The 11,592-nt window shown below is 54.4% G+C and overlaps 1 protein-coding gene across 5 annotated transcripts in view; it reads left to right on the top strand.

Moving 5' to 3' along the window:
* The window catches only part of MYO1C (myosin IC), a 33,423-nt gene that overhangs the window by 6,196 nt on the left and 15,635 nt on the right, over positions 1–11,592 (top strand). For all 5 annotated transcript variants that reach the window (XM_019650518.1, XM_019650522.1, XM_019650520.1 and 2 more), the window contains exons 2-21: positions 1,016–1,171; positions 1,309–1,424; positions 1,983–2,181; positions 2,261–2,341; positions 3,517–3,696; positions 3,779–3,877; positions 4,085–4,198; positions 4,285–4,356; positions 4,776–4,895; positions 5,033–5,115; positions 5,314–5,419; positions 5,531–5,611; positions 5,913–6,004; positions 7,851–7,945; positions 8,026–8,072; positions 8,186–8,266; positions 10,332–10,437; positions 10,544–10,661; positions 11,263–11,376; positions 11,452–11,528. In XM_019650518.1, the coding sequence (XP_019506063.1) occupies positions 1,016–1,171; positions 1,309–1,424; positions 1,983–2,181; positions 2,261–2,341; positions 3,517–3,696; positions 3,779–3,877; positions 4,085–4,198; positions 4,285–4,356; positions 4,776–4,895; positions 5,033–5,115; positions 5,314–5,419; positions 5,531–5,611; positions 5,913–6,004; positions 7,851–7,945; positions 8,026–8,072; positions 8,186–8,266; positions 10,332–10,437; positions 10,544–10,661; positions 11,263–11,376; positions 11,452–11,528 (2,137 nt within the window). The remainder of the gene's footprint in view (positions 1–1,015; positions 1,172–1,308; positions 1,425–1,982; positions 2,182–2,260; positions 2,342–3,516; positions 3,697–3,778; positions 3,878–4,084; positions 4,199–4,284; positions 4,357–4,775; positions 4,896–5,032; positions 5,116–5,313; positions 5,420–5,530; positions 5,612–5,912; positions 6,005–7,850; positions 7,946–8,025; positions 8,073–8,185; positions 8,267–10,331; positions 10,438–10,543; positions 10,662–11,262; positions 11,377–11,451; positions 11,529–11,592) is intronic.

Raw genomic sequence — 11,592 nt, 5'->3', positions numbered from 1 at the left:
AGCCAGAGATCTGGGTGGTCTGTGAAGATCTGGTGGCCTCTTTGGGAATCTACACCTCCCTTCTACCAGTTCCACCTTGCTCTTCTCTGACCCAGGACACTCTTGGTGTCAATTTCCTGGAGCCCCCAGACCCTTTTTGAAGAGTATGAGGTGGGGCGAGGGTCTTCTTGAGACTGTCCCTCTCCCCCACCCTCTGGTGAGCCCCGGAGGTAACTGGGCTTTCCGTGGTAAAACCGCCACCCCCTTGAGGCCTCTCAGGGCTCTCAGTGGAGGAGGGTGACTGGGGGGCATGGCAGCTGATGGGGAGGGCGTGGCCCAGCTGTAAGAGGGAGGCCCCCTTGGGGTGGGTGTTGTTGAGTCCAGCTGCTGCATGGGAGGCACCCTGGGAGATCCCTGTGGTATGGCCTGGGGGTGGCCTCTTGCTTGGTTCCTAGACATCTTTCCCTGGAGATTTTAGTGGGTGGGGGTGGGAGAGATGGCCCCACCCTGCCTGCAGAATTCTCTCTGAGCCATTTGTCCTCCAAAACACCTGTCACACGTGGCTCAGAGCTAAGAGACCTGAAGTCACCTTGTCTAACTCAACTCCTCCTCCTTGAGGCGGAAGCAACCCTGAGAGAGGAGGGGATTTTTTCCAAGGTCAACAGAGCTTTCTATTTTTCCAGGAGTTCCTTCTCATGAGCCCCCCTTTCTCTACATAAAACTAGCACCTCCTTGAATTCAGTGGCCTTGCTCCCATGACCTCTAGGTCCTCTATGCTCCAGTGTCGGTGTCCAGATCCCATGTGCCTAACTGCGGGCTCTGTTCTGTGTGACCAGTGTCCTCAGTGTTCCATGTGGCAGTTTCCTGTGACCAGGCCCAATGTATCTAGCTTGGTCCGTCTCCGGGATGTTTTCTGTGTCCTGTGTCCACCTGCCCCTGGTTGCCCTCTCAATCCCTCAGGCTGTGGTGGAGGGGGAGAAATAGCCTTACCTTACCCTGTTGGCCCTGATCCACTCCCGTGGCCCATTCCCAACAGGCCCTGGGCAGTGACGGGGTGCGGGTGACCATGGAGAGTGCACTGACTGCCCGTGACCGAGTAGGGGTACAGGATTTCGTGCTGCTGGAGAACTTCACCAGTGAGGCAGCCTTCATCGAGAACCTGCGGCGACGGTTCCGGGAGAACCTCATTTACGTGAGGCCCAAGTGGGAAGACAGTGGGGGTGCTGGGGAGCACAGAGGAGGGCTGAGGGAGCTGAGGCAGGGCTGAAGGGAAAAGAGGGATCAGGGGCCTCTGGGAGAAAATTCTGACCCTCCTCCTCTGACCCCCAGACCTACATTGGCCCAGTCTTGGTCTCTGTCAACCCCTACCGGGACCTCCAGATCTATACCCGGCAGCACATGGAGCGTTACCGTGGCATCAGCTTCTATGAGGTGCCACCGCACCTGTGAGTGACACCCCCCCATCTCCATCTGAGATGACCTCCACCGGACCCTCACTCTAAAATGATCCCTGACCTCCCTCTTTGGATGAACCACTGTTCATGAAATCTGCGAGGAATCCCCTAATTCCTCACTCTGGAGTGACCCCGCTCTCCATCCAAGATGAATCTCTCAGCTCCATGTGGGTGGGACCTCCCCAGCCCCCAACCCTAACTCATACTCATGACTTATTCCCCCAATTCTTCCTGGCATGGCCCCCAACCTCTGACCCTTACCTCTGAGGGACCTTCCAGCCCTACCTATGTATGACCCCAACCTCTACCTGAATGACCTGCAACAACCCCACTTGTGAGTGATCCACTCTATCCTCCATCTGAAAGTGACTGTGTCCTCAACTGTGGGGGATCTCCCTTCACCCACACCCAGTCCACATCTTGAGGGTACATGCAGCCCTCACCCACAAGTGAGCTCCAACCAGATATGGGAGTGGCCCCCCAGCCCTACCTGGGGGGTTCCCACTACCAGCAGCTGCGTCCCTCTGAGCTAACAAACCTCTGCCCCAGGTTCGCGGTCGCTGACACTGTGTACCGGGCATTACGCACGGAGCGCCGCGACCAGGCAGTGATGATCTCGGGGGAGAGCGGGGCAGGCAAGACAGAGGCCACCAAGAGGCTGCTGCAGTTCTATGCTGAGACCTGCCCAGCCCCCGAGCGGGGGGGTGCTGTGCGTGACCGGCTGCTGCAGAGCAACCCTGTGCTGGAGGTGAGGGACCAGCAGCATCTGAGGAGAAAGCGGGACAGGGAGAGAAGGCCAGCATCCCTCATACCCCATTCGCTCCTAGGCCTTCGGAAATGCCAAGACCCTCCGGAATGATAACTCCAGCAGGTTTGGGAAGTACATGGACGTGCAGTTTGACTTCAAGGTACCTGTCGGGGTGTTGGGGCAGGGAGTGGGATTCCCATTCAGTAGGTGTCCACCAGCCAGGTCCTTGGCACCAGCAAATGTTTCTTGAGCACCTACTGTATGCCAGGTACTATTCCAGGTGCTGGTGCTATGGCAGTGAAACAAAAGAGACAAAAATCCTGCCTTCAAGGGAGATAGACAATAAACAGAAAAATGTAATGTAGGTGACAAGTGCCATGGCAAAAAATAAAACGAGATAAGGGGTGAGGGCAGTTGCTCTTTTAAATGAGGCAGATAGGGTAGGCTTCACTGAGGTGGCATGTTTGTAAAGGCATGATAGAGACGGGAGCAAGCCATGCAGATAGCTGGGGAAGAGAGCCCAGGAAGAGGGAATAGCCAGTGCAAAGGCCCTGAAGTGGGAGGGTGTTTGGTATGTTCAAGCAAGGAGGCCAGAGTGGCTGGAGAAGAGAGTGAGGGGCCAAAGAATAAGAGGGGGCCGAACAGCACAGACCCTTGAGGTCCTTGTAAGAACTTTTTTTTTTAACTTTGCATGGAAGGGGATCATCGGAAGATTTAGAACAGAAGTGTGTCATGACCTGACTTTTCTCTTTAAAAGATTGTTCTGGCTGCTTTGTTGAGAATAGATGGTCAGAGAACCAGGCCAAGCAGGGGAACCAGTTAGGAAGCTGATATAATAATCTAGGTGACAGGTGACAGTGGCTGGGACCAGTGTGGTGGCAGTGGAGAGGGTGAGCAGTAGTTGGATTCTGGAGGTTTTGAGGGTTAAGGCAGCAGGACTGGCTATCTGATTGGACGTGAAGTGTGGGAGAAAAAGAGGCTCCCAGGAGGACTGCGAACTTCCTGGCCTGAACACCCAGAAGGATGAAGTAACTGTTGATTAAGATGGAAGACACTCAGAGGAGCTAGTTTGAGGAGGGGGAGATTAGGAGTTCAGTTTCAGGCCTGTTGAGTTTGAGATGCTTGTTGGACATCCAAGTGGAGCTGCCAAGTAGATAGGGTTGAAGGTCCTCATTTTTTCGATAAAGAAACTAAGGCAGAGGGGGGTGACTTGCCTGAGCCCATGCAGGTAGTGGCAGAGCTGGAATTAGAACCTAGGAGTGCAGGGGAGAGAAGGGAAGATGGGCCCATTTCCCAGTCCCTCTGAGCAGTCACCACAACGTGCCCTGCCCACAGGGTGCCCCTGTGGGTGGCCACATCCTCAGTTACCTCCTGGAGAAGTCCCGTGTGGTCCACCAAAATCACGGGGAGAGGAACTTCCACATCTTCTACCAGCTCCTGGAGGGGGGCGAGGAGGAGACACTGCGCAGGCTGGGCTTGGAACGTAACCCTCAGAGCTACTTGTACCTGGTGAAGGTGAATAGCTGGCGGGCAGAGCAGGTACCACTCCGGGGAGCACAGCGCCAGGGCCAGTAACCTAGCTTTGCTCTTCCTCTAGGGCCAGTGTGCCAAAGTCTCCTCCATCAATGACAAGAGTGACTGGAAGGTTGTCAGGAAGGCTCTGATGGTCATCGACTTCACTGAGGATGAAGTGGAGGTGAGGCTTCTGCTGGGGGCCCTCTCTTTCCTCCTGTCATACTCTGAAAATCTCAATCCACTTTTATAGCCTATTTCTACTTAGATCCCCCTTCTTCTCTTAGACACTTTATCCCCTGGTCCCCGCTCCATCAGACCATTCCCTGGTTGCCCTCATTGAGCTCTCAGCCTCTCCTGTGACCCCCATCGACCCCTGCCTGTCCCCCAGGATCTGTTGAGCATCGTGGCCAGTGTCCTGCATTTGGGCAACATCCACTTTGCTGCTGATGAGGAGAGCAACGCCCAGGTCACCACCGAGAACCAGCTCAAGTACCTGACCAGGGTGAGCAGGGTGAGCAGAGGGCAAAGGTGGAACAACTGGGCGAGGGGAAGAGTGCCCTCACCATGCCCCACCCCCTCCCTTGACAGCTCCTTGGTGTGGACGGTTCAACGTTGCGGGAAGCCTTGACACACAGGAAGATCATTGCCAAGGGAGAAGAGGTGAGGCTGAGCCTTTGTCTCAGGAGGTAGGGTGAGGGGTGCAGGTGTTCCATGGCAGCCCCCACCCCCATTATTGCCCATTTCCCTGGTTTGCTCAGTTGATCTTCTCAGCAATGCTGGAAAGACACAGACAGGTGGCACAGAGAGGTACAAGGAGCTGGCCAAGGTCACACAGGAAGAGGGTGACGGCGTCAGGCTGGAACCAAGACTCCCACTTCTAGGAATGAAGCCTCTTGTCCCTATACCACCTTCCCTCCAGTGTGGCCACTGTGTCCTCCCCTGGTGTGCCCCCCGTCCCCACACACACACTCCAGAGAAGAGGGCAGAGTAGGCGTAGTTTCCTGGTGTTTGAGTGCAAAGGGAAGGGGCTGAGAAGGGGTCTTCGGCCTTCATCTCCCTGTCTCATGCTACGTCTGCAGCTGCTGAGCCCACTGAACCTGGAACAGGCTGCGTACGCACGAGATGCTCTTGCCAAGGCCGTGTACAGTCGCACTTTTACCTGGCTGGTTGGGAAGATCAACAGGTCTCTGGCCTCCAAGGTAAGGGCATAGCTCAGGCTGCTCCCAAGGCAGCAGGGAGGGCACTCCAGGGAGGCCTGAAGCTAGGAACTGGGGGCTGGCAGGCATGGGGGACCTGGCAGGCATGGGGACCCATGCTCTCGGTTGACTGGCCCTAGGATGCTGAGAGTCCCAGCTGGCGGAGCACCACGGTCCTTGGGCTCCTGGACATTTATGGCTTTGAAGTGTTTCAGCACAACAGGTCAGCAACCTCTATTCCCCCTTCCGGTCTCTCCTCCCATCTCCTTATCCTCTGTCCCCTTGCCTCTCGCATTCCTGCCAATGACTTCCCCGACCACCCTGGGTCCTGTTTGGTGTTTCTTGCCTTAGCTGTCTCTCCCTTGCTCCTGGTCCCGTGCCCCTCATTGAGCTACTGTGGCCTTTTCTGCTTCCCTCACAGCTTTGAGCAGTTCTGCATCAATTACTGCAACGAGAAGCTGCAGCAGCTCTTCATTGAGCTCACCCTCAAGTCGGAACAGGAAGAGTATGAGGCAGAGGGCATTGCGGTGAGTGCAGGCCTGCAGATGTCCCCGTGTACCATAGGAAGCCCAGGCATCAGTCCCCCAGGACAGGTGTCAGGAACCCATAATGATGCCTTCCTTCCCTTTACCCCTCAGTGGGAGCCTGTCCAGTATTTCAACAACAAGATCATCTGTGACCTGGTAGAGGAGAAGTTTAAGGGCATCATTTCCATTTTGGTGAGTCCTGTGTTCCTCCAAAGCCTCGTGTGTGGCCTGGGTGGAAGGATGTCACTCCCTCCCCTTTCTCTTTCTGCCCCTCCACAGAGGGCCAGAGTTTGGGGCTGAGCAGGGAGGGGGCAGGGCTGTGCATGCAGGGTGAGGTGAGGTGCTGGCTGGGTCTGGAAGCTATCAGTAGGAGGGTCTCTATGATTTGCCCCTTTCCCATGAGTCTCTGCTTCCCAGCATGGTGCCCCGAAATTGTGTGCTCTCCAGCCCCTCCCCCAATACGTCCATTACTGTTCTACCCCCCCACCCCCAGGATGAGGAATGTCTGCGCCCTGGAGAAGCCACGGATCTGACATTCCTGGAGAAGTTGGAGGATACAGTCAAGCACCATCCACATTTCCTGACGTGAGTGGGGCTGCAGGGCTCACTTGGGGGCAAGAGCTCTCTTGGAGCAGAGCCTGTGGATGCCTGGGATCCCCCTAAAAATACCAGCCACAAGGAGGTGATGTGGGGAGGTACTAAGTGAAGGTCAGGCACATGAAGCTGCCACTCTCAGTACATCCACAAAGAAAGAAGCTAGAAACATGGCTTCCTCACTTTTTTATTTTTTTCAAAGATTTTATTGGGGAATTGGGGAAGGGGAACAGCCAAGTTGTTGTTCTTCAGTCTTAGTTGTGGAGGGTGCAGCTAGCTCAGCTCCAAGTCCAGTTGCCATCCGGCCGCCCATCGGCAGCTCAGGGCAGCTCAGCTCAAGGTGCGATATTCAGTCTTAGTTGCAGATAGGCATAGCCCACCATCCCATGCGGGAGTTGAACCGGCAACTTGTTGTTAGGAGCACGTGCTCTTACCAGCTGAGCCATCCTGTTGCCTGTTGGCAGCTCAGTTTGGGTGCAGCTCACTGGCCCATGTGGGAATCGAACCGGCGACTCTGTTGCTCAGAGCTCACACTTTTAACTAACTGAGCCACTCAGCCGGCCCTCCTTATTTTTTTTTTGAGAATGAAACTTGCTAAGATTTTTTTTTTAGCTTCTTTATTTGGAAATTGCCTTTTATTTAAGGCATCCCCTAAAGTGGGGCGAGGGAGAAAGGAAACAAGCCCCTCTGTCCCAGCCCTGTCCTGCATATTCTGTGCCCATCATCTCCTTTAACCTGAAGCAGTCCCTGAAGGGAGGTATTCATGGTGCTGTCTCCATTTTACTGAGACTCAAACAGAAGTCATTTGTTCAAGGTTATCACACATCTAGTAAGTTGCCGAGCTGGGAGTCAGTCTCAGGACTGTGAATGCAAAAGCCCTGAGCATTTTTGCTTACTAGTATATTAAAACCCTTTTCCTGATTGTAAAAATAATGTTGCTCATTAGAGAAAAGCTGGAATGTGTGCAAAAGCCACTTGTAGTTCTGTCACCCAGAGGTCATCGCTGTTAACAATTTGAGGCATTTCCTTCCTGCCTTTTTCTATACATTTTTTTTTCATAGTTGAGAACTTACTGTGTACAGCAGGTCCTCAATGTCATTTCTTTCAACATCGTGTCTTTGTAACGTCTATGAGATGCTGTAGGAATGTAACTCTTGTTTATATCAATTAGCCTATGGTAAAATTGGTGTCATTATACGTTGTTTCGCTTTAAGTCACAGAACCTATTAGCAATGTTAAGTGAGAACTTACTGTATAAGGCTCAGGATAATGTTATATCCTGAGTCTTTTCCTGTATTATCAAACAGAAAATTTCCTCACAGATACCCCACTGTTCTTACGCAGCCTCTGGGGGCCCCTGGCCAGCCTCTGGGTTTTCTGTTGGATAACAAGGCTGCCACAAACATCTTTGTGCCTTAAATCTCTGCCTGTATCTCTGGTTAGTTGCTTGGACTAGTTCATAAAAGCAGAAAATGGGCTAAAGGGTATAAACATGCTTAAGACTTAAGTAATCTCTTGGGGCAGATTCCTTTCTTAAAATGTAGTGGGCAGCGCTTAACCTTCTGAGCAGTCATGCAACAGCCAGAGGCAGTGAAAGTAGCCCTATGCCCAGCATGCCCTGGCAGTGCAGATGCTCGGATCCTGGTCCTGGCATGGTGTGACCCTGGGCAAGGCCATCTACCTCCCTAAGCCTCTGAGTGGCACAGGGGCCTGCGGGGTGACTCTTGGCATGCCTGATCCTTACTAGGTGCCTGTTTCCTCTCTCAAAGGTTCTTCAGCAGGCAGGGAGCATGGCTCAGGCCAGCAATCTGTAGCTTCCTCTCCTTGTCACCCCCAGGCACAAACTGGCTGACCAACGGACCAGGAAATCTCTGGGCCGCGGGGAGTTCCGCCTTCTGCACTACGCTGGGGAAGTGACCTACAGTGTGACTGGTGAGGATCTTGGGGCTGGGGCTCCACAGTGGGCAGGGAGAGGGGCTCTCCTTCACCTCACATCTGCTCTCCCTTCCTAGGATTTCTGGATAAAAACAATGACCTCCTCTTCCGGAACCTGAAAGAGGTGAGGAGGACTATGGGTAGGGCTCCGGGTTTGGCCCCGAAAGATCTCTGCGCCAGGAATATGTCCTGCCTTCCCCTATGCTCCCACCTTGACCCCCTGCTCTGCCCTCACAGACCATGTGCAGCTCGGAGAATCCTATTATGAACCAGTGCTTTGACCGGAGCGAGCTCAGTGACAAGAAGCGGCCGGAAACGGTGTGGAGGCTATGGGACCCAAGGGGGCGTGGGTGTGCCTGCATGAACCTGGGAGTTGGCCATGTGCATGTGACCCCGTGTGCACATGTATGTGTCTGGGAGGCTGCCTGTTGATGCATCCGTGCCTACTTCTTTTCGTGCCTATGTGTACACCTATGCCTGCGTGGGCACTTACGTTCATCCCCTCAGCAAACATTTGTAGCAGATATTGGCAGGCACTTAGGATACAGAAATGTATAGGTGCTCTCAGAGAAATGCGTACAAGGTGCTTTCGGAGACTTAGAATAAGGAGCAGCAAATTGCCTAAAGGATGGAAGGGGTGAGAGGGTCAAGGAAACCTTCCTGGAGGAGGAAGCATCTGAGATAACATGGGAATGAGTAGGTGCTCGTCATATGGACCTATGGGAGGACACTGTGGGCAGTGGGAGAGTGCTGTAGTCCAAGAGAGGACCCACCATACACACAGAGTCCAGAAACTACCAAAAGGTTGACAGGAGAGTGACATCATCGAGGGGAGAGGCTGGGATAGGCAGGTGTGGCCAGTGGTGACAGATGGTGAGCTGAGGGCAGAAGTGTGGCTGTTGGGCTTGGCATGAGGAGGGCCAAGGCAGCCCCGGGAAGAGTAAGGGCAGTGAGGAGGGACAGGCCAGCGTGCTGCGAGCTGAGGTGTGTTTGGCAGGGAGAACATGGAGGCAGTGTGTTGCCCAGGGCCTGACTTCCTGGGACCCTGCCCTCTGCTCCCTCCCTACCCCAGCACACTCATCCTCAGGCCTCAGTATCCCTCCGTGAGGACACCTGCAAATCCACTACTGCCCGGGCCACTCCAGCAAGCCCAGATTCACGTATCCAGTGATGTCCTCCGAGTGGCCCCCAGGCACTGCAGATTCCACTGGTCTCTAATGGGCCCTAGATTGCCAGTCCCCCAGGCCTGCTCCTTCTGTGTCCCTAATTCAGGGCAGGGAACACCCTCCACCCAGATCCACAGGCCAGAAACCTGGGCAGCATCTCTAACGCTTTAGTCTCCTCCATCCTTCATCCAAGCAACCACTGGCCCTTACTGTTTCTGCTGCCTGGGTATTTCTCAACTCCTTCCTCTGACCCCCTTCTCCATAACCACTGCTCCAGTACAGTCCTTGTTATCTGTCTTCTGAGGCCAGCCAGCCTCCTCCCTGGTCTCCTGGCTCCCCATCTGCCCTTACCAACCATCTTCCACCCACCTGCTATAAAGATTCTAAAATGCAAACCTGTTCCTGTCATTGCCTCTGAATTCCTCTATGACTCCCTATTTCCCGCAGGATAAAATTCACTCCCCCTAATGTGACTCGAGTCCTGCCATGACTCTGCCTCTGCCTGAGTCTCTCGCCCTCCTTCTGCTCCGCCTGTCTGGATGCACTGCTTGTAGCGCTCCGTGTACATCAAGCCTTTGCTCAGGCCATCCCTCTGCCTGGAATGCCTTTCTCCCTTCTCTCCCTTCTGGCTCTCTCCTACGTATCATTCATTCATTCATCTTTTCTCCTACATACCCGTTAAATCTCAGCGGAAGGTTCATGCCCAGAAGACCTTTCCTGATGTCCCCTACCCCCACAGACTGGATTAATTGCCCCTTCTTGGTGCTCCCAGAACCCTCCGCGTATGCCCCTGTCATTAATAGGATCACAAGTCTTTGCTGAGGAGTCTGCTTTTCCTACAGGCCTGAGATCCTTGAAGGTCCTGCAGAGTGGTGTACAGGGATAATGGTTGAACACATAGGTGTAGGGACGTGGCCCTGAAGTTCTAGAAAGAGAATGAGTGGTTGCCAAAGGGAGATGTAGAATTGAGGTTGTGTGGGGACCTGAGCAGGATTTTTAGACCCGAGTGAGGTTCCTAAACGGAGGTCTCAAGCCCAGCCAGAGGGACGGGTGGGCGTAGTCTGGCCTCTTCCTCCACTGAGAAGGAGGATGGTGGGAGGCAGTAAGGGGGAATAGTTGTAGGAACTGGTGCTGCTTTGCCCCAAAAAGGGGCTGCACCAGGGATCAGCAGCCTCAGCCTAGCTCCAGTCAACCTTCCACTCACCTTGGCTCACCAGGTCGCCACCCAGTTCAAGATGAGCCTCCTGCAGCTGGTGGAGATCCTGCAGTCTAAGGAGCCTGCTTATATCCGCTGCATCAAGCCCAATGATGCCAAACAGCCCGGTAAGCCCCTCTTGTCCGTGGGCCTGTGGCTCTGGGCTTCCTCGGCAAGAGCAACGGACCGTCTGTCCATGCGAGCCCACTAACCACCCTGTTACCCCTCCCCTAGGCCGCTTTGATGAGGTGCTGATCCGGCACCAGGTGAAGTACCTGGGGCTGATGGAGAACCTACGAGTGCGAAGAGCCGGCTTTGCATATCGCCGCAAATATGAGGCTTTCCTGCAGAGGTGGGGATGGGGCCTGGCTCAGTGCCAGGGAAAGGGGGCAGGAGGGTAGGAGCCTCCTAGATCCCATCCCAGGAGGGAGAACAGGGATTTGTGGTCCCATTTCAGAGACATGATGCTGAGACTCAGAGTTGCCGTGGAACTCGTGCCAGGGGCCACTCCATGCTACAGGCCTAATGTCAGGCTTGGTAGAGAGCACCAGTTCCCCTAGACTCATGGAGCACCTGGGGAGGGACCCATGAGGCAGGCATCCACATACCTGTCACCAGGGGAGATAGTAAAAGCCTATGAGGAGGACAGAGTTTCCAACCAGCTCAGAAAGGAGAGAGCAGCTTTGTAATTACTCTGAGTTAGGGGTCTGGGGAGTCAGTCAGGTGTGAATTTCATTTCTGCTACTTTCCAGCCTCATGGTCTTGGGCAGATGAGAATACCTCAGTTGCCTCATCTTTAAAATGGGGGTAACAGAGTGACCTCTCAGGCTTTCTGTGAGCTGCCAATCAGTTGGAACACCTAGCAGATGTCCCGGAAAGCTGGCTTGGGTCCCCAGGGAAGGGCACTGGCTGAAATGAGAGTTGGGTGCATTCCTGCTCCTGTCTGTCCCCAGGTACAAGTCGCTGTGCCCAGACACATGGCCCACGTGGGCAGGACGGCCCCAGGATGGAGTGGCTGTGCTGGTCAGGCACCTTGGCTACAAGCCAGAAGAGTACAAGATGGGCAGGTGAGTGGTGCCCAAGTTTCAGGTCTGGGGGGCATGGGGGTGGCAATCAGGGACTGATCACTGCTGCCCTCCCAGGACCAAGATCTTCATCCGCTTCCCCAAGACCCTGTTTGCCACAGAGGATGCCCTGGAGGTCCGGCGGCAGAGCCTGGGTGAGAGAAAGGCCCCGTGGGGCCTGTTCTGGGGAGCAGGAAATAAACCACTGCATTTGGGCTC

This window comes from Hipposideros armiger, unplaced genomic scaffold, assembly GCF_001890085.2.
Source record: "Hipposideros armiger isolate ML-2016 unplaced genomic scaffold, ASM189008v1 scaffold_141, whole genome shotgun sequence".
In the NCBI taxonomy this organism is placed as follows: Eukaryota; Metazoa; Chordata; class Mammalia; order Chiroptera; family Hipposideridae; genus Hipposideros; species Hipposideros armiger.
This window is presented reverse-complemented; position numbering and strand designations above follow the sequence as displayed.